This window comes from Caloenas nicobarica, chromosome 8 (genome assembly GCF_036013445.1).
Source record: "Caloenas nicobarica isolate bCalNic1 chromosome 8, bCalNic1.hap1, whole genome shotgun sequence".
Lineage (NCBI taxonomy): Eukaryota > Metazoa > Chordata > Aves > Columbiformes > Columbidae > Caloenas > Caloenas nicobarica.
Genome location: NC_088252.1, coordinates 4183744 through 4205040, shown reverse-complemented (window position 1 = coordinate 4205040; position 21297 = coordinate 4183744). Strand labels below are relative to the sequence as shown.

At 43.3% G+C, this 21297-nt stretch overlaps 1 protein-coding gene across 5 annotated transcripts in view; it reads left to right on the top strand.

The window, feature by feature from the left end:
* The first annotated feature begins 216 nt into the window (after positions 1–216).
* Positions 217–21297, top strand: part of VPS8 (VPS8 subunit of CORVET complex) — a 67872-nt gene continuing 46791 nt past the window's right edge. For 2 of the 5 annotated variants that reach the window (XM_065640121.1, XM_065640120.1), the window contains exons 1-17: positions 217–395; positions 1279–1347; positions 2231–2361; positions 2849–2881; positions 4031–4124; positions 4621–4653; positions 5875–5929; positions 12980–13104; positions 14220–14306; positions 15226–15293; positions 15890–16043; positions 16160–16219; positions 17070–17177; positions 18275–18355; positions 19450–19620; positions 20407–20481; positions 21163–21198. In XM_065640121.1, the coding sequence (XP_065496193.1) occupies positions 285–395; positions 1279–1347; positions 2231–2361; positions 2849–2881; positions 4031–4124; positions 4621–4653; positions 5875–5929; positions 12980–13104; positions 14220–14306; positions 15226–15293; positions 15890–16043; positions 16160–16219; positions 17070–17177; positions 18275–18355; positions 19450–19620; positions 20407–20481; positions 21163–21198 (1491 nt within the window). In that variant the 5' untranslated portion in view covers positions 217–284. Of the gene's footprint in view, positions 396–1278; positions 1348–2230; positions 2362–2848; positions 2882–4030; positions 4125–4620; positions 4654–5874; positions 5930–7177; positions 7213–7297; positions 8522–9561; positions 9844–12979; positions 13105–14219; positions 14307–15225; positions 15294–15889; positions 16044–16159; positions 16220–17069; positions 17178–18274; positions 18356–19449; positions 19621–20406; positions 20482–21162; positions 21199–21297 lie in introns of those variants that run through there. The other 3 variants (XM_065640122.1, XM_065640123.1, XM_065640124.1) reach the window with 3 other exon arrangements.

Here is a 21297-nt window from a genome sequence, read left to right as displayed (position 1 = left end):
TCTCCTTCTATTTCCGTCTCTCGGAGGCTAACGCACCCGTCGGGCCCGCTTTCCCAGCCGTCGTCGTGGAGCGGACGCGTAATTTTCCAGCAAATAAAAGGATTTCGTATGGCAGCACCGCCGGGTCCGTCCCTCCCGGCAACGCCGGGCGCCGCGGCCCCTTTAAGGCCGGCGCGGGGCGGGGTTGGGCGGGCTGCGCCTGCGCAGGGCCGGTGGCGTCGGAGGCCGCGGGTTCGAGTCCCGGCTGTGCCGGCCTGTTGCGGCTGCCGCCCCGCAGCGCGGCGATGGAGGCGGCGCCGGAGCCGGGAGCGGAGCCCGAGCCGTGCCCGGAGCCCCCCGCGCACCGGCTGAGCGTGGCGGAGCTCGACCGCGAGCTGGACTCCCGCAGCGAGCTGGTGCGTCGCCAGCCCCGGGCGCGGCTCCCGGCCCGCCGCGGGGAGCGGCCCAGGGGCGGCGGGGAGGGACGGGGCCGGGGGGCCCCGCGGGGTCCGTGCCGGCCGGGCCGCCTCGGGGAGGGTCGGTGGGGCGGCCCGGGACCCGCCGGCGCCCCGCAGGCGGCTCCCACGGGTGGCTCTCGCCGCGTTTAATCCTCCCCTAAGAACCCACCCGCGTCAGTTCTTGCTGGTGGGCAAAGCGCAGGTCGCGCTCGGGCTCGTACTGTTGGATTGCTGGAGGAGCGGGTAGTCGAGAGTTTAAAATAATCCTGCGTCCTGGAAGGCGCCGTGTCAGGCCTTGGTAGGTCCTGTAGTCAGCCGGGTCTAAATCCGTGGGAAGGGGCAGAGCAGCCGCGGTTCCGTGGGCGAGCGGGACACAGGTGCTGGGGCAGCCTTCCCACTGTAGCACAGCTGGATCTTCAGTAGCGCAAGTCTCAGATAAAAGCAGCTTTATTTTTAAGAAAATTATGGGGTTTTCCCATCAGTAAACAGAAAAAAAATGTTGTGCGTTGATGCCCATGTGTATTAGAAAGGCAGTATAACATTGGTAGTAATCTTTAGAAATACTTTTTTTTTTTTTTAATAGCATTTGAAATTTCAGATTTGGGCGAAGGTCAGAGGATTGTCTTATATTTTTGATACTCAATACTTCTTGTTCTGACTTGCAATGCTAAATTTCAGAGAAAGCATTTTGAGTAGGAGAAATTATAGTACATACGGACATTGGAAGGAATGCATGCATAGCTGCTTTTTTTTTTTTTTTTTTTTTTTCCCCTTTACTTAGAAAAAAGTTTGGGAGGTGGAGCGGGCAACCTAAACTTAGCCTGTTGTTTCTGATGTACAGATCGATGACAAAGAATTTGACATTCCTCAAGTTGATACCCCCCCAACACTGGAGAGCATCTTAAACGAGGTGAGTGGTCCGTTGGATGTGCAACCAGCTCCAATACACGGAGGGGCTCAGACGAGGCAGCGCGTACTTGTTTGGCTATTCTCATATTGTGTTTTTCTTGGGAAATAATAAAATTGTATAACTTTATCATTTCCTGGTACTGATAGCTGACAGAGTACATGCTCAGTTGAGGAATTGCTGTACAGTGTGGAATGTGGAATTTTGCTTGTTCAGTCAAAATATCCACAGCTGAAACGTAAAGGTTTTCCATCAAATTTAAGCAAGTTCACTTGTGGATTTGGTCACCTGAAGACTATACAGTCCATTAAAGGTCAGGGTCAGCAAACATTTTTTTTTTTTTAACTAAAAATAAATGCAGAGAATTCTGCATAGTTCTTAAGTTGTGGAAGGAGACGAGAACTAGATTCTTCACAGTTCATTTATATTGTACATTTAACGTATCTGGCCCTCTGGCAGGAGTAATGAACTGTGTCAGCATCTGATGTTTTCTGTAGTACCTTGCAGGGGAGAACTGACTTTGGAAAACCAAGAACCCCCAACACTTAATGGGCACAGCACTGCCAGCTGGAAGCCAAACCAGAAGCACCTGCTCTGTTCTCAGCATGTTTGGCATTGGGTGGGATATTGTGTTTGTTCCTTCTGGCTCCTTGCTTTGAGAACAACATGAAGTGTACTGAGTTTAGAAGACATCAGGGAGAATGCCTGTTAAGAAAAAAAATGCTATATAAAATATATAATACCTAGCTCTGCTTTTTACACCTGAGACTATCTTGCTCCCCACTCCTTGATTTTTCTGCTTAATCGATGCTGTTTTCCTGATGTTTCAGTTAGGGTGTTGTGTGTTTTGAATGTTTAGTAAGCCATGGCAATTCTCTTCCTTCAGACTGATGATGAAGAAGAGTCTTTTGTTTTGGAGGATCCCTTTCTCTTGAACATTGATAACACAGATACACACTCCTACGACACATCTTCTGTAGCAAGCTCTGACAGCGGAGACCGGACACACCTGAAAAGGTACTGCAGGGCTGAGAGCCGGGGAGGTTCAATGATTTTAAAAGCAGTTTATATCCATTAAAAACAAATTATCTTTTTGGAGTAGACAGAAGGGCAATCCAAAGCTAAAAACAGTTGAAACTTGTTAAGGCACCTCCTCCCCGGGCTTTGCTGTGAGCACACAGGCTGTCTGTTACTTGGGTAGGACTTCTTTAATTCCACGTGTGGATTTTTATCCCTTGCTGTTACATCCTAGTGCTGAAGTCCCAGGGGATGCTGCAGGGACTCCAGTGAAGCCGCTTTTGACAGAACAGTGTTATTCCTGCAGGATCAAGCAGGCAAAAATGGGATTTGTTTTTTGCACTGAAGGCTAAGCTGTTTGAGCAATAAATGCATTTTATGGGAGATGGAGTATTTAAATTTCTCTGAATTTTAATGGGATTTTTAAAATGCTGAACCATGATGACTTTAAAGAAAATCTTTCAAAGGTGTGTCTGGTGACTTCCAGAGTCTGCAAGCAGCCGGTGGTTATTTTTAAAAGGCAAGTGAACTGCTGTCACTCCTGTGAGTGGAATGCTAATCTGGACATTTAAAAGTAGCCTGGAATGTGTTAATTAGCTATAATACTGCTGACTTGTCTCATTAATTACTCAAATGATGACCTGATTCTGCATCCTGAGTCACTCCTATGGCCTTTTTACCTGCCATAAGAAGTTGTGGTTGTTGCATGAGCGATTCCATAGGACAGAAACACTCCAAGTGTGATGGTTTGTAGTGGCATATGGTAGTGAACTGATTCGTTATCCCTTCTTTTTTCAAGTAAGGTGGTTTGTATCGAGGGAACTGTTACGTGGAGTGGGCAGAAAAACCTTCAAGTGTTATTGTCATCTTTGGGTGAAGTAGTTGCCATGTTGATGGGTCCTTAGCTGTAACATAAGCTATTAATAACAACTGTCTTCAGCCTACATGTGAGTTACCTAATTCTGCAACTCTGGAGAGAGAAGAACCAAATGCTTCCCTGTTAGTGTTGGAAATTTGGCTTTCTGGTAGTGTGTGCTGGCAACAAAACTGTAACTTTCCTGGGAGTTTTCCATCTGCTGTGTGTGCTACATTATACTAATGCTCTTTAGGAATAACTGTCCCCCATATACTAATTACTTTTAAAATACATTTTCTCTGTAAACAGAGGCACTGAACCTTTTGTATCACATCAGCTGTGTTTTAATTGAATGTTATTCTTTAAGCATACATTCAGTTTTCCTAGGGGTCTGTATTCTGCTAATGAGCCTTTTCCAGTTGTGTATTTGCCTTAGACATTTACTTTTAAAGGCTGAAACTTCCTGTCTTGCTGGAAGATGAATTAAAGAGCAAAAGTGTTGTTTTGAGGCTTTATTAATAAATTCTAAGGTTGGCAGACAGGTCTTGAAACAGACAGTTTGTTTGAAGAACTATTTTTTCCCTGGGAGGTGAGTTAGAACCAAACTTTATGCAGGCACAGTGGTGTGCATCAGACTTTGCTGATAATCTTGTATCCGTTTCATTCTGTGCATGTAGGCCCCAAGAATAAGAATGGAAACTGCATGAATTATGAGCGCATGCAGAATTTACCTGCTGGTCTGGCTGTGGGTTAGGCAAAGTCCCAACCTTTTATTCTGCTCTAACTCATCTGGTTTATTTCTTATTTCCTTAGGAAGAAAAAACTCCCAGATTCTCTCTCGCTCCATGGCTCAGTTATACGGCTCTCGCTTCTGAAAGGAATTTCTGCCCAAATTGTCTCTGCAGCAGTAAGTGTCTTTTTCTCCTAATTGCATCCGTTAAGAAAAATTTGGACCTGTTCTGGTGAGGGGTGTGTGTCAGATATCCTCCCTCCCCGTACTGTTAATTCTGGAGAATACTGACATGTTTGGTACATGAACTACTAACTAGTAACCCCTAGGCAGCAGTCTGGGTGAGCTGCCTGGATGGGAAACTGATAAGATGTGCTTGAGAGGGATGTAGCTTTGCATTACAGAAAACTGTTAATAAGATTAGATGGTTTTGAGAAGAACGTAGTGACTTTTATATGGAATTACTATTCTGCTATTCTGCTTCCTCTCCATTTCTGGGCACTTCCTCATCCCTTCTGGGTATTTCTAGTTCCTTCAGCACAGTCTGCTCTGGTGGGACTATTAAAATGCAACTTGTATTGACTTTTCTGCGTGTTGTAGTTCTGATTATGAGAGACACACATGGAGCTGGGAGTTCTGTCTCTCTCACTCACGACTTGTCCCATTTTTCTAGGACAAGGTGGATGCTGGCTTGCCCACTGCCATCGTGAGTACTCCAACAATTCTGAAATGCTGTATAGTCAGTTTTCATGCAAGTTTGTTAAAGCAGCAATTTAAGACAGCTGATAAATGCATTTTCCTTCTTACCCTCACTAAGAATTTTCAAATATGAGGGGTGAGAGAAGGAGCATAAAGGAACCAGATTCCCAGGGGCAGAGTTCAACCTTTCTGATCAAGCCCCACGCTCTCCCCTTTTTTGTGTCATCACCAGGAATTGTTAGTTGAGCACCTAACCCCACGAAGTCAGTGTTCATCTGTTGAACACACTGGATTTTCTCGTCTGTTTCTTCTCTGCCAGTTGTTGCTTTGACTCCTAAAATTTTTGTAAAGAGACAAACTGAAGTGCTCATAAAGTGATGAGTTCAAAACGTCTGTGGCTCTGTTAGAACTAAAATATGACCTTAAAATATAAAAGTTCACTAAAAGTCTGTTTGAAAGATACTCCTGCTTAGCAATTTGCATTAAACTTCTTGAAGTTAAGCATGCTAATTAAAATACGTCAGAAGCGAAGCTGCCTACAGTTAAAAGAGAAGAGAAACATTTTAAAGAGGTGAAATAGAGCAAGTATTTGTTCTGCTTTCTGAAATGAGTTTGAATGTTTTACAAAAAAAGCTAAAGATGTGCTTGGTTGCTTTGACTCGTGTAGAAACACGCCATAAGAAATTATACTTTTTGTTTAAAAAGAAAAAGGAAAAAAACCTGTTGTCATATATAAGGCAAGAGGTTGCGCAGCAAAACTGGAAGCACGCTGCGACTGATGTGCACGTAGGATAAAAACCTGTACTTAAATACTCCAGACATTAAAGCACCTATTTTTTTTTTTTAACCTGAAGAATTACTGGAAATAAACTTGCTAAGAAATAAAAAGCAGAACAACATTAATATATCTACAGCACTATGTGATTTCTATTAAGTTTTATTTAATTGGGTGCAGGCTTACAAGTACTATAAAACCTTGGAGCGACTGTGCCAAACGAATGAGGCTGACTTTACACAGCAGAAATTTCAGCCTTCCGAAATTGAAAAAAGTCTCTGGAATAGTCACTCAGATGTAATACTTATACAGCTTTCATTTAGAAAGTGGTGTTATCTATAACCTTCTAAATCTTCACCTTTTGGCAAATTTTGCATGAGTGCGGTGAGAGTTCAAGCGGTGGATTTGTGACTGGCATTTCTTCTGCTTTTGATATTTCTGCATGACTTTCAGGCGGCATCAAATCTGATAGCAGTGGGGACTTCCCATGGCTTAGCACTGATATTTGGTAAGTTGAAAATAAAGCTTTGAGTTCTTTGCGTTTTAATGATCTTAAAACCAAACACACAGAAGAAAAAAACAAACAAAAAACCCCAGCTAGAACTAGAACTGCAGGGTGCATTTCTTCTAATGTGTTCTGTTTGTGCTAAATGTGATTTCCTTTCAGTAAAGAAATAAAGCACAAGTAACACTTCAGTTTTCCGTATTCACATATTTCTTCTGCTCCATTGTGGATTGGCACATCGATATTGAGAAATTTAGCTCTGTGGCGACTGTCTGAAGAGCCTTTTCCGTGTTTAAATATGAATTAGTCCGTTTTCATGTGGAAGAAACCAGAACCGGTATACAACCGTCATCTCGTACCGTTATTAGGCTTCTCCCCCATGACATAATTAGCTGTCAGCATTAGGGAAATTAAAATGTGTTCTTTGGGAAGCGGAACTTCTGACCTATGGCAGGTTTGCATCATAGGTTTGTCCTTCCCTGACCTGTCACCAGTCACCTCTGTGTCCCTTCATTCCATCATTCTTTTCTTCCTTTTATCACCAAACTTTCCTAAAGTTTCTGGGCTGGTGCCTCTGTTTATCCAGCTTAACCAGCTGGGTGAGAACAGCCCTTGAATCGATCCCATATACATTGAGTTTTTGCGCCTTTTGTCTATGCAGCACCAAATTCTTAACGGTTTTAGAAATTTCCTTATCTTCTTTGCTTTTCTTTCAAAGTTGGCTGAAATTATTCAAGAGACCAAAAGTTGCTGGGGACAGGGTACGAGAGAAGGATGTGAAAGACTGTGACAGTGTAAGAACTCGCCTTCCTGGGTATTTAGATGTTAAACTATTTGACATTTGCTTAATTCAGTATTGAAACAGTTACAGGATGTGCTTAATCTAAATGTAAATAACTTCCTATCTGCTACAGTCAACCCATGATCATATTGACTTTTTAGTAGTAGATCTTTGTGTTTTTTTCTGAAATTTGCCTGGTGTGTGGACATCTCCAATAGCGCTACTGTGGAACACATTTTTACCCTGTTCCTCTCTCTGTCTGCAGACACTCTGAAGTCAGTAAGCTTTTAAACAAGAAGCTGTTCTCTACAGGTGTCATTAGATATTATTTTTAGCATTTCACACTGCAGAAGGGGCTCTACAACTCTGTGTCAGCGCGCAAAGAGGAAGAGTCGTTGTTACCTTTGTGATTATTTCTGCATCAAGTCCCCGCTTAAGAGGCTGGACCACTGAATGTCTGAGATGCTCGGTACTCCGTGGTATTTTAGTTGATTTATTTCATAAGGTTGGTTTGTTTTGCTCAAAGCAGGTGTGTTTAAGCAAAGTTCTCTTTGCTGCACTGTTGATTGGTTTGGACCACCACATTTACTGTTGTTTGGCCATGGTCTCTGCAAGGCTGTGCAGTCTGTAGTTACTTCATTTTGTGGCTAAGGAGACATCATGTTGCTTTCTTATACCTCAGGGAAGGGCGTAAAGGAGACTCAGACCCTTCTCAAAGGTCCATGGTGTTAGATAAGAGGCAGTGGACCCAAGGTGCAACATGGGAAGCTCTGAAATTTTTCACCATGAGGACACTGAAGTGTTAGAGAAGAGCTGAGAGAGGTTGCGTCATCTCCTTCCTCGGGGGTATTCAAAACTCAGCAAGGTTGAGTCACCATCCCTGGAGGGGTTTAAAAGGCATTTAGATGAGGTTCTCAGGGACGTGGTTTAGTGCCAGAGTTGGGTTATGGTTGGACTCGATGATCCTGAGGGTCTCTTCCAGCTGAAATGATTCTGAGCAAACTGATCTCATTGACTTTTCATGGAGCAGCAGGACTGGGCCAGACAGCTTCCACAGCTCCCTTGCCACCAAAGTTGCTCTGTGAGTCTGTTCTGTAATTTAAAGCTGTGTCATCCAACTTTGTGTCAGATACAGGCACAAATGCTTCCCAGACACCTCTGTTCTCTGCTCAACTCTTTCAGCTCCATAACTAAAACTTGGGTGTTCACCCCAGTGCTCTCACATCTGTCTGCAAAGAGAGAAATCCTTGCGGGTTATGGCTGTAGAAGGCCTTGTGTGCACACAGAGAGGATTGCTGTTCTGGCCTGGTTTTATTCTGAAATTTAAACCAGCAATTTATGTCTATAGACTGATCAATTTCTCTGCTTTTTAAATGAAAACGTTTTTCTGCTAGATAGGTGAATTAGGATGAGACTCACTCCCTGAAGTTTTGTCAGCTGTGGGTGTGGTTTATACTGTATGATGGAAAATCACCGTTTTTTCCCTCCAAAAATGTAGGTCCGTTTTCTGCTTGAATGTTGCCGATGTTCAAATTTCTCTGAATAGTTTTGTGTCACTAGCAACTTTTTTTTAACCCTTTATTTTTTTCTTTAATATATTTGACTGTGTAACTATTTCATTTGTCCCTTCTTGTGAGTCTGCCTGTCCCTCTTGATTTGTCTGTCCTTTTTAAGGAAGACTCGGGCAGCTTTCATTCTGCTTTTCTGAATGCTGCTGTTGGCTCTTGAAGAATTATCACAGGGCAGTTCTCATCACATCTCATCTTTGAGAAACAATATTTTTCTTGCGAATCAGACGCCAGCTCTGACACCCCGTAAGTGTTGCGGAAGTGGTGGTGGGAAGGGGTGCCTGGGGCCCTGTGGTCACCCCCTGTTTGGTGCAGGACTGTCACCAATAACAGGGTTGGGGCAGCCCTGGCTTTGTCTTGCCAAGTCTTGAAAAACTCTTAGGGGTGGAACGTGCAGCCCCACAGCAAACATGCGGAGACGTGCTCCTGCGGTGACCTGCTCTAGGGGACAGAACATCCCGAACACCCATCTAAACCTCCTCATCTGCCGTTTCTGATGTTTGGTGTTCCTTACATGATCTGACAGTACTGAGAAGAGCTTGATACTCTCATTTTCTACCATTCTTTCAGGTGGTTTATCTTCTGTTTGCTCTGTTACCACATTTTGATAATGACAGTTTTCTGTGCCTTAGAAACATAACCCTTATGGTTTTTCTAGTACTGTGCTTGCTTAGGGGATATATATATTTTTTTTTAATGTAACTGTGAGCCATCCTTTTGCCAAATCGTTTCTGAAACTTTATTGAGTTGTGAGCATTGCACAAATGAACACTTATGCTGTGTGCCGTGACTTCTCTTCAGGATTGCTGGCTGGAGTGGAGAAGTGCTCTCCCAGCAAGCCTGTAACAATTAACAAATAAGTTTTTTGTTTCAGAAGTACTTTTTTTTTTTAATTCTTAGTCTTTCTAAAAGATCTAAGAGCTTTTTACACTATTCAAAAACTGGCCCTTACACAGAGCTCACTGAAATGTGTCAGTTTTCATTGAGACTTTATGTTCTGGGCAGAAAATGTCGATATAGCTAAACTTCATTTTGATTAGTGTTGAACCCTTTATTATTTTCTCTGGCTGTAAAACCTATGGTTAGTGTCCAGAGTCTTTGTTGAGCTGTGGGAGTAGCACGATATCTTGAGAGAACAGGTAGTGTAAGTACCTGAAGACAGCATTAAAATGATTTTGAAGTTAATGGGGAGTTGATTGGCTAGTGATAACTGTCGAAAACAGTTTTATTAGTTAAGTCGCTGTGAACAGTTATATTTCCTCTCAGATTTTTCTTTTTTTCCTCAGGATGATGAAGTCCGAATTTATTATATAAACTCATTTTTCTTCAGTGATACCATATGCTTTGTAAACCACTTGGTTTTAAAACACTTGCTACCACAGTGTCCTCTCAGTTAAATCAAAAGGGGAAACGTTCACAAAAGGAAACACTATCAGCAAAATCAGAAGGCTCTCTCTGTCTTTGAAGATTATCACGTATATGTTGTTGATTACTTCACTCCTTTTATATTGATTTCTGGCTTTTTCCTTCCTCTTCGGGCCCTTTCTGTGCGGACTGCAAAGGCAAAGGTACAGTAACGCTGCCCTGTGCACGTCCCCTGCATGACCAGCCCCTGCCTGCCCGGTTTGCATGTTGCCTGTTTCAGGATTTAGGATGCCAGATAAGCAAAAAGCGGTAACCAGCCAGCGGGTAACACTGCTGCCCGCTCTGGGAACTGGTTATTGAATGCAACACACCTGGTTACTGCCAGAAATTGTTCAGATGAAGAGTTGCTTTATGTGAATTACAAAATTAAAAACATTTTTGGACAGTTGATAGTCATCGTTGTTTCAGGCATTTGGACAAAAGCTTTTTATGCTTAGTCCTAAATGTACCTTAATTCAAAGCTGATTATATTAATCTGGAAAATAATCAGATCAGCTTTTATAACTTTTTGCTTTTACTCATTTTTATTACTCTACTAGTTGATTAATAGGAGATCATTGATTTCAGGCATCTTGCTTAGGAAGCAATTCTGTCCATCTTATTCATAGTCAGTTTTCTAAATAAAAGAAATCTGATAGCTCCTCCTCGCGTGTTCTCTTTTGACTGTCTGGAAATGAACTGCCATGGGTTTCTCTGGCTTTCAAAGTGATCATTTCTCAACTCTGAAAATGCATCCCTGGCAAAGAGTGGACAACTCTGTCTTAGGAAGGAATAACTTGAGTCACACAAAGCATTTAATTTTGGGGAGGAGTGCGGGTCTTGTTTATTTTGAATTGACACTGTGAGTGAGGGAAGTGGAAAATGAATTTGCAAGTTCATAAAGATGTGAAGCCAGATTGAAAGCAGTAGCGGTTCTGAAGCTCCTGCCCTTTTCGGAGAAAGCTGTGAAATACTCTCCTTTTTCACGTCTTACAGGAAACAGGTTATTGATTCACTTACTGACAGGTTTAAACTCAAGTGGAAGAAACAGGATGCAGTTTGCCTTTAATAGCAAGAGCTGCAGTATTCACCTTATTTTAAAACAGATTTCTATGGTTAGCAGATGGTCTTTTTGTAAATGAACTGTGTGTCCAGACCTCTGGAATAGGAATTAGTTCTTGAAGGACACCATTTGGAGAATACCTCTCTGGGGAACTTGTTTTCCAGCTATAGCTCTGTGTTCTCTGAGCTTCCATAGAAATTTTCCATGATTTTTCTTCTTTTTCTTCGACATGATCAATAATAATTTCTCACTATGGTGATACTGAAGTAGTTTTGGCTCCATGTTCCTCTTGGGTATTGAATGATGGCAGCCATTCACAGTATCATCACTTGAATTGTGTACACCCTTTGTTTGGTTAAACGTGAGTGTCAAGGCTTCTAACATTTCAATGTCTGTTTAAACAGTGACTTGTGTGACTACCAGAGCTTTCAGAGCTGCCTCTGTACATGTAGGTTCAGCCAGTTTGAACCCTCATGTTCTCCTTCACTTGCAGATGGTTTTATCTTGAACAAAGGCACGTTCATTCGGAAAACAAATGAAGAGGCAGGCGCAGCAGAGCAGGACAGGCAGCCTTGCCCAGAACCGCCTGGGCTGCTGCTCATCTGAAGAAAAGATGTTGGTTTTCATTGATTTGGTCAACCAAAGGCACCTTCCTCTTCTCCCGCAGATTTCAAGAGCAGAGCTCAACGTTCACAAGAATCCTGGTGTCTCTGAGCACCCATAACATACAGTGTCATCCTGTTTTAGATCAAACCCGACATTCCATAATACCTGAGCCTGCCTTGTGCATTTGCAAGACAGCGTGTGGCCGTTCAGTCTCTCCTAGGCCTTGTCTCATTTGGTGCAGAACAAGTGGTGTTTGTAACACCTCCTCTATCCCTCCCTCTCTGCTACCACTATCCAGATTTTGCAGGAAAACAAGTTTTTTACTTTCTTTTGGGCCACGACAGCAGACAAGTTTAGTGAGGTAGATGCTGGACAGCAAGGAACAGAGTGGAAAAAGTATTTGAACTTGGCTCTAGCCTCTTCACCCTAAACAGTGCTTTGGAGGGTAATCCATGAGTTCAGGTATTCTTCTTGCTAGTATTTATTTCTGTTCATACTGGTAGAATTTGAAAGGTGACTCCCGCTGGGTGCATGCTCAACCAGTCGGTCTGTGCGGGTAGATGAATAAATCACTTTGTATTGGGGAAAAAATGAGAGCTGCATCCGTGCTGTTTCCCATCTCGCGCATCGCTACCGGTGCTGCAGGTTGTATGGAGGGATGTGTCCTGTGCCTTGGGCGGTTCTCCCAGGGGGTTTCTGGTGCTCGGCTGCTCTGTTCCCCTGGACCCTACCTTTTCCCTTCCTCACCCAAGGGGAAATCCTGCACACAGCTCATTGTGGTGCTGCTGATGTATTTCAGCTCTCCAGTCTTCATTCCGACAGTCCTCACACAGCATCTTTTCTTTCTCCCCCACAAAACCAGAGAGAGATGGGAAAAGCAAGTTCATTTTCCCTGCAGCTCCTGGCCTTTATCAAGAAAACCAAGGAATAAGTTCTGTAAAATTACACTTACCAAAGGGCCGTGTTGGGGGTTTGTAGTTGATATTCAAATCAACATAAAGAAGCACGAGGTGTTTCCAACAGATGGACCCAATTTGAAATCACTATATCTCCGCAACCATCAACTGCCTTTGAGTGGCGTTTGGGACGAATTCAACTATCATCTCAATGTTGTGGAGGAAACACAGAGCATTTATAAAAAGGTCACGAAAACTTGATAACTCATTAAACCATTTGTAATTTTTGTGTAATTCTAACACGTTGCCATAGTGAAATACACTGCTTTGAAATTGAGTCCATCTTTTTTGAAACACCCTGTATAATGCTTGTGAAATAGAATCAACTTTCTCTCGTCTTCCTTGCTACAACTTAAGCAGAACAGTAAAAGGAAAGCTAGATATTGCTTTGATTTTTCTAGCAGTTTCTTCACTTTGTAATACCTCTGCATTTCCATATTCCCTGTGCCTGTTTTGTACTTTGAAAAATAATTTTTATCTTTCTCCGCAAGACAGTGTCCCACTGTCTCTGCACTAACATGTATTCTCATCTTGTAAACTCTTGTTTTAAGAACTTTAGCTTGCGAGTTGTTAACGTACCCCAAGCGAATTGTAGATGTAAATAACTGCATGATGTTAATTTGAGTCGTTGCTCTTTCCTTCTCTTTTAATTTCTTACTAATGGTTCTGCTCTAGATCAAAACCAGGCTCTGCGGCTGTGTCTGGGCAGCACTGCTGTCGGTGCCCAGTATGGGGCCATCTCCGCTCTCAGCATCAACAACGACTGCTCCAGGCTCCTGTGCGGCTTTGCCAAGGGACAGGTAATGCCCTGGGCTGCGATGGGCCAGTGCCAGAATATAGAGAAGGATTTGATTAATCGTGGCTGGTTGCGACAGAAGTCCCACTCTTAATAAACTGCAACGTGCAACGGCACACCAGGGCGATCAGCTTCATCTTTCTAGGCCATTTTGTGGGATCTGTTCTTTGTAATTAAAGCTAGTTTTTACAGTGATGATAGCTTGAAATTACTCAAGTTCATTTTAACCGATATCTTACTTGTGTTGTACAATGGAAGCAGCATAGCTTTTTGAACGTGGGGGAGAAGGGGCTTGAGTCTGCTGTTCTAGTTTCATGCTGTTCTCTGCACCTGGAGAGAGAAAGCAATTCCTGAACAGAAGTTAAAGACTAAAACTAAACCAAAATGGATAGAAGTTAACTTGGTAAAATTTAGAGGTCTATGGAATACTAAGAAGGCTGCTTTGTTTTTCTTTTTAGTTTCATTTTCCTTTACTCTTTTGGCTTTCAGCTTCATTCTAGATAAAATACACTCCAGTGCCTGTGACAGGGCTAAATGACAGACTGCTCCAGACCATGTGGAAATACAGATTTGATCCATGCAGAGCAGTGGCCAGTTTTAAACGATACTCAGAACATTTTGGAGGAGCAGTTCTGAAATGTCTGCTCTACAAAGCTTTGGTTGATGACTTATGGAACCATATAAAATAGGATTTCCAACAAAAAGTTCAATTCAACGTGTAATCTCAGCTCTTCTGGGCTAAATATTCCTCAGCTATGCCCTAAATAGTTTAAGACTTCCTGCTTCTTAGCTGGGAAATTGTCTGAATTTGATGTCCAAGCGCAAGCCAAGCTACAAACTCCTACCTGACCTGTCACGCTGAGCAAACGCGGGAAGAGCAGAATGACAAGGTAGCCGTGGAGATGCTTGGGTTTTGCTGATGGGCATTAGCAGAGATTGTTCAACTCTTCCCTGATTCCGTGAGAGAGAAAGGCATTGAAGCACTTTTTCAGATCGTTTTTCTTTGGTATGAAGACCCTGCTCACTGAGGATGATATCGGGAATACAGAAATTGATTGATGTACTAACACACAAGGTGATGGAGAGAACCCCTTGGCAGTAAGTGTGTTCTGCTTGCAGATCACCATGTGGGATCTGGCCAGCGGGAAGCTGCTGCGGTCGATAACAGATGCCCACCCGCCGGGAACAGCCATTTTGCACATCAAGGTAACAAACACTTCATGTACTCCTGGTTTGGTTTGTACTACTGTATGGTTTTTTTCTTTAAAACACACTTATGTTCAGTCAGATGGGTTATTTTTCCCTGTGCAGTAATTTTAGATTTACAGTGGAGAGCAGCTACCTAGGAGCTATTTGGCAATAGTATCCAGAGGCGGAAAAAATAAGCAGAAATTCTATTTAAAAAATAAACTGAGTATTTTGAGAGCTGAAATAATAACATCAGCTGTGAGTTGTAGTATAACAAACAACAGTTGTTGTCTGTTACAACTCCTCACTCTGGTGCCAAAATCTCTGAACAATTAGTTGCTAGAATACATTTCTCTAAAACTTGTGGTGGTTTGAACTGGATACATGACTTGCCAACTTTAAATGCAAGAGTTTGAAGTGTAGAAAGTAGCTTCTGTCAGCAGTTTTTAAAATAACTTGGGGATGTTTGGTTTGAAAGAGAAATCATCAACGGCTTCTTGTTCAACATAGTGTTGTCATCACACACAGAAACTCGCATCTGATTTTGTGCACGGGCTTGGCAGCCTGGTTAGGGCAGTGACTTTGGGGCATCACCCAAACTCTTCCCTGTTTTCTTCTGTCCTGGACCTTGCTGAGACATCCCAGGCCCACCTGGAACTAGTGCGGTGGGTCTGGTGGGGCAGTGCACCGCTTGGGTAACCAAATCTAGCAATAATGCTTGCTGGAGGGGCCATGGCGAAACGCAAAACCTTGCATTTCTTACACATCATAAAAAGCCAGTAATTGTCTCAACTCTGTATGTTAAAGGTATGTTTCTGTTAGGGACAATGCTTGTACTTTTGCATGCTGTTAGTAAAGCCATAGCATACGTTTTTCTATCCTTTTTTTTTTGGTAGTTTATTTCTTAGTGCCACTTTTAATCTGATTATCTGCTCAGTTTACAGATGACCCGACGCTTGCAATTTGCAATGACAGCGGAGGCTCCGTATTTGAACTGTCATTTAAGTAAGACAATAACTCTACCTGTAGAAAGTACGAGAAACTAATGCTGGGTCATAGGTTTTAAAACCTAAGCAAAAAACCCCTTGGAACTCATAAAGCTACTGTCTGAATGTTGAATTTAGCAGTGTAATTTCACAGCTGAAGCAAGATGCTGTTTGGCAGTGTAACAGTCAAAGAACAGCTGAAGTTATTAAGGCATCAATGTGTTGTCCAGAATCTTGGCATTCCTTGCGGGCTCTGGGTAGTTGTCATAAAAGTGCTGTCTCCTGGTTTTCCATGTTTCATCAGTGCCCTGCAGTAACTGCTTGTTTTCTTCTTGGTCTCTTGAAAAGGAGGAGGGACGAGGAGGAAGGATTGGCAGTCTAGGGCGTCTGATCACGTCCAGGAATTTCCAAAACTTTACTGTTAAATAAGATCTTAGGGAATTCTTGTCTGTATCTGAGCAGCTATATGGAACTGCTTCCAGTGACACACTAAAACTGATCCCTGCAGCTGCATAAAACACTTTTAGAAAAGAATATGAAGGGTCACTCTTGAGATTTCATGAGGCTTATCTCTTCTTGATAACTGGCCACTAAGCTGATTTCTCTTCTTTGCAGGAGAGTTATGGGAGTGAGAACATGTGAATCTCGCTGCCTCTTCAGTGGCTCGAAGGGGGAGGTTTGCTGTATTGAACCGTTACATGCCAAAGTTGAGCTGAGAGACCATCCTATCACCCAGTATTCACTGCTGGCCATGGCCTCCCTAACAAAGGTAACGTGCTGCTTGTAGGAGGCTTTGTGTGGGAAGTCACAAAGGAGGGGTTTTCTGCTATATACTCAGATATTTTATTTTGCCTTTTTGTTGTTTGTTTGTTTGTTTTCTTGAAGATACTGGTTATTGGCCTGAAGCCATCTCTGAAAGTGTGGATGACCTTTCCCTACGGTCGTGTGAGTCATGAAGCCAAACAGTTGCTTTTTGGATTATGGCTACAAACAGTTCCTGGGGTGAAGGGGATGGATTAGGACCAGGTGTTTGTTATCACTGCTTTATCAGCATGCGGTAAACTCTGCATTGTGGAATTGCAGTGATAATGCTGGTCTGTGTGCGGACTGTGGGCAGGGAAGAGGTGCAAAGGCCGCTTTCAGCTGTAACTATGGGAAGACGCTGAATTTTTCCAATAAGTAGGAAGGGAGGAACGCGGGAGCCTCTCAACTTCTCGTCTTCTCTGCTGCAGCTTTGATGTACCCACAAATGGGACGTTGACCTGCTTATGGCTACAGCCGCCTTGGACTGGGGCAATTGCTTTGCAGAAGAACCATACAATAGAACCTTTAGTTGCAGGGACAGAAACAAAGTGCGATTAGAGCACTAAACAGTCTTCTAAACTCTTGATTATTCACTTTTGCTAGTCGCTGGTATAATTCCTCTTGGAAAAGCAGCTGGGGGAAGCTGTGGGATATGTTAGGTTGGGAGAATGGAGACAAGGCTGCTGGCAAGCTGCAGGTTGTCATAGTCCATCAATCCATGTGCGACTGGATCTGCAGCAAGCAGCTGGGACACAGGTTTTGTCCTGACCGGCTCGCTGCTTTGCCAAGAGACACATGTTGCCCCTAAACCCTGTGGCTGGACCAAGGAGCACAAGCCACTGCTCAGCTGCCAGCAGCCGAGGACATTGCTTTGCAGCCTGCGTGTGTACACGGCAGAATCAGCGAGCAGCAGCTGACGAACAGCGTGTGTCCTGGAAGTGAGGTTCTGCCTCGCAGACCTTAAATACCGCCTGTGCTCTTTGTCCAACAGATGGACCCTTCTAGTGTCCCCCTTCTGGCCTGGCACTTTGTGGCTGTACAGAACTCTGTGAACCCCATGCTTGCGTTTTGTCGAGGAGACGTTGTGCATTTTCTTCTGGTAAGCCTTTTGAATATTTGATGCTGCTTTTCAGGTGGTCGTGTCTTATTCACGTATTGAGCAGACTGAGCCTCTGTCTCAGTGACAGTGTGATACCTGTGCATGTTGGGGATGTCTGCAGCTTGCAACCGGCTCGGGAAAGCAAACCTGTTGGTCGTTGCTCTTCTGCAAGCAGCGGTGCCCTTCCCGGACAACCTGGAGGCGTGAGCTTTATTCTAGAAGTGTTTATTTGCAGCTTATCTCGTTTCTACTGGAGGTAGAAGAATGTGGATTGTTTTCAGGGAGATCACATGAGTTTGAGATACCGTTTTATTTTGAGTCTGGAAAATAATTTTATAAACCACTAAGAGACAACAGCTTTCAGGTCCTGTTGGCATGCTGCTTGTCCGTTTAGACCTGCAGAAGTTACATATGCAGATAAGGTTGTTTGAAGATTATTTTCTACCTGATTTCAGCATAGGAGTAGTGCCTGGGCTTCAGAAAATCTGGGATTTGGCTTTGGAGCACTATGTTTGTTTCCCAGCTTTGCTGAATTCAGGTCCCTCTTGCTGTACTTCAAATTGTCAAAATGTTAAAAAACCTTTATTTTTTTGGCGGATTTGTTTGATTTTTAATGGTGATGAATTAAGCCAGTTTCACATTAGTGTTCTGCAGTTCTGACTTTTATGAGCAGAAAATACAGTAGTTCCTGCATGGGACAAGAGAGAACCCTTGACCGGGAGTTGTCACGCAGCATCTCCCTTCAATCCAGCGTTGCAATGAGGCTGAGCCCCTCGGGAGTCAGTGACTGAGAATCAGTCCTTCTGCGCTCTCTGTGCGAATGCTGGAGGTTTGCACCCCTTTTAGAAACTGAATTGCCTTCTAGAACACAGGAGGTGGAGCAGGGAGGGACAATGCCTTGAACACATGAAGGGCCAGCTTGTTTGTGACATACAACTCATGAGTGCGTTTGAAAGGGAGATGTTACGCTCGTGTGCTCAGTGTTGTCCGAGGGGAGCTCCAGACTCCTGGGGCTGCAGTGATGCCCTTTGGGAACAGAAATGTTGAGCAGATAAAGTCCTTGGGTTTGATTCAGCCTTGTCTGGCTTCTCTTTTAGGTCAAGAGAGATGATACAGGTGCAATACATGTCACCAAGCAGAGGCAGCTTCATCTGCACTATGACCTCATCAACTTTACGGTAAGTCTTAATACTGTAGAACAGTTAATTTTTGGTTTTTTGCACTGGTTTTCTTGTCAATGTATCTCATTAGCTCTTAGTTACTATTGGCTTTACAAATGTAGCATAAGTGACTGTGTTTATCTGGGGCTAACTGAAAATGTCCTTGAACTTGGGACTTGGTGGAAAACCAGCATGAGTGAAATAGCAAGTAGGAGCTAAAGGATAAAAAATTAGTAGCACGGAGGCAACAATACTGCCTTTTCTTGGGGAGAAGGAATAGCCTTGTTGAGGAAATATTTTCAAGAGCCAGAGAGAATCTGGCAAGAAAGGTTTTTATTTTGTATTCTCACTAAAAATAGTGCAAACTTCTGTGTAATTGGCTCGGTAAAATTCTAGTGTTTCCACATATGAGTGCTCGCTAAGGCACTGTAATTGATGCTTTAACAAAAAGATCGTTCAACTCTAAAACACATCTACAGAATACAGTGAGTAAAACAGGAAAGGCCAAAATACCAAGATGGACATCCACATTGGCTGGAATTTGAAGTTTGTTAACAAATATGCTTGACTCTTTAAAAAAAAAAAAAAAAAAAAAAAAGGCAAGAAAAAGCCTTTTTTATTGGCAGAGTTTTGAACATAAAAGTAGAGAAGAAGCCACAGAATATGAATGACAGGCTGCGAGTTAAACTCAGATGTCCTATTCCCCTTTTTAATGCCTCCTGATGCCACATTGACCTGCTAAGGGATTTGAGAACAGGTGTCATAGTGTTCTTGGTTTTGAGACCTTTGGATGGTAAGTGTGCTAGAGCACTAATAGCGCACCCAGAGCACAAGAGCGCTGGTGGATTGTTCATTTGTCTACGGGTGTTTTCTGAGAAGAAGATTCCTTGTAATTTTTCTCAGTGTTAAAGCTGATACTCCAGAAGGAGCCTCGCTGTCTTTGCCTTTGCAGTTATGCGTGGGTGCTGTTGTGAAGTGACCGTGTGTGGTAACAAAGCTACAAGCCATGCTAGAACTTTGAGTCTTGATACTTGGGGAAATGGTCAGAGCCTGTTTAGTTGGCCTCTAATTGTGTGTGCATTGCTGAAATCTGCTGTTTGTTCCCTTTCCAGTGGATAAACTCACGGACAGCAGTGCTTCTGGACAGCGTGGAGAAGCTGCACGTTATAGATCGTCAGACACAGGAGGAGCTGGAGACCATCGAGATCTCAGAAGTTCAGCTCGTCTACAACAGCAGCCACTTCAAATCGCTGGCGACGGGAGGCAACGTCAGCGAAGCCCTGGTAGGCACGAGTGCCCCGCTGCTCTTAACTGCCTCTGCTTCAGATATGCCCCAAGTGGAAACCTGGAGCTTCAGGAAGAAGCCTTTTTGAAGCATCTCAGCAATCATACATGCTGTTGATGTGGCCAGCTGACACTTCATGCTTCCTTTTGTGCATTGATGTTTTCAGGAGCTGTGCTTAAGTTACCAAACATTGGAACGCCCTGTACAGGAAAAAAGCTGCTGTGCTTTATTCTTCAAGAGATTCCTACAGGCTTTTCTACCTTGTATGCTGCACGTACTCTGTTGTAGCAGTGCCTGTGCTGTACATGCATTCCCTGCCCTCGTCTCATAGATTGTCATGCAGGAATAGAGAGGGTGATGCTTGTAGGTACTAAACTTCTTTCTTGCTTGAAGTAAAAATCCTGAAACATCCATACTAGTGGAAATTGCCAGACTTCAAACATTGTGCTTCCTACTTTTTCCTCTTTTGCAGCTGGCAAGGAAAGAGCCCCCGTAACTATTTTTGCATCTGAGGATAGACACCGAGCACTGCTCCTTACGACTCCATCATGTTTCTGGGGCGGCCAGAGCTCAGTAGCACTTTGAGCTGCATTCCCAGCAGGATGGAGTGACAGCACAGCTTTTTTACTTACTACAGCCCAGCAATCTGTGTTCTTATCTCCCAATGCTCATTTCGATTTCTGAATTACAAAGCCTGTCTAAATTTCAAGCGTACTTATGTTTCTTGGGAAATTTTACAAAAACAAAAAGCCGTTTTACTTACATGTGATTTTTCTCCCTGTAGGCGTTGGTTGGAGAGAAAGCTTGTTATCAGTCCATCAGCAGCTGTGGTGGTCAGATCTTTTACCTTGGAACTAAGGTAAATGTGGGGAGTTTTTAATGAAAGTACGGGGCATCCACTGTTGATGGTAGCTCATCTTCTGGAGAAGGGCAATTTTTTTATTTAATGGAGATGTGAATCAAGGATGAGTTCTTTGTGCACTTATGCCATGGGATTAAAGAAACGTGCAGTAATTTGGTTTTAGCCAAGGCATGGGCTAAGTAAAGCATTGTGATAGTTTTGCAGTATCCTCATTGATGCTGCCTCAGGGTGGACTTAGCATTATTTTACTGACATCTGCTCTGTCCTAAGCTTCAGTTTCTCTGTCCTAAATGTGCTAGTGAGTAAACAGAAGAAAATAAGGCAGCAGAGAAAACTAGACTCTGTTGCATAGGATGATAAAAGGAATATCCTGTTCACTTTTCCTGTCCTGCAGTGCAGGCTGTCTGTGGAAAGGCAAAGAGAGGTGGCCTGTAGGATGGCATGTGGAAGCAGGAGATGAAGTGAGGGGGATGGTATCTTGGAGCAGATGGGTTGTAAGGCCATGTAAATGATGTTTGCTGTTAAATACAATTGCCCAATTTATTCCTGCCGTGCCAAGCTTGAGGGTTGCTTTACTTATCCTCACCTGTACCAGCATGCTCGGGTGGGTCTGTGGAATACCACAGGCTGCATGAGCAACTGGAAGTAAATCACTTTTTTTTTTTTCTTCTTTTCTAGTCCGTTCACGTCATGACATTGAGAAACTGGAGAGAGGTATGTTGAGATGAAAACTGTACAGCTTCATAGGTTTGAATTGCTTAAAAACAACTTAAGAGGAGGGAGGGAGCATTTGCGAAGCGTGTTCTCTGTTGG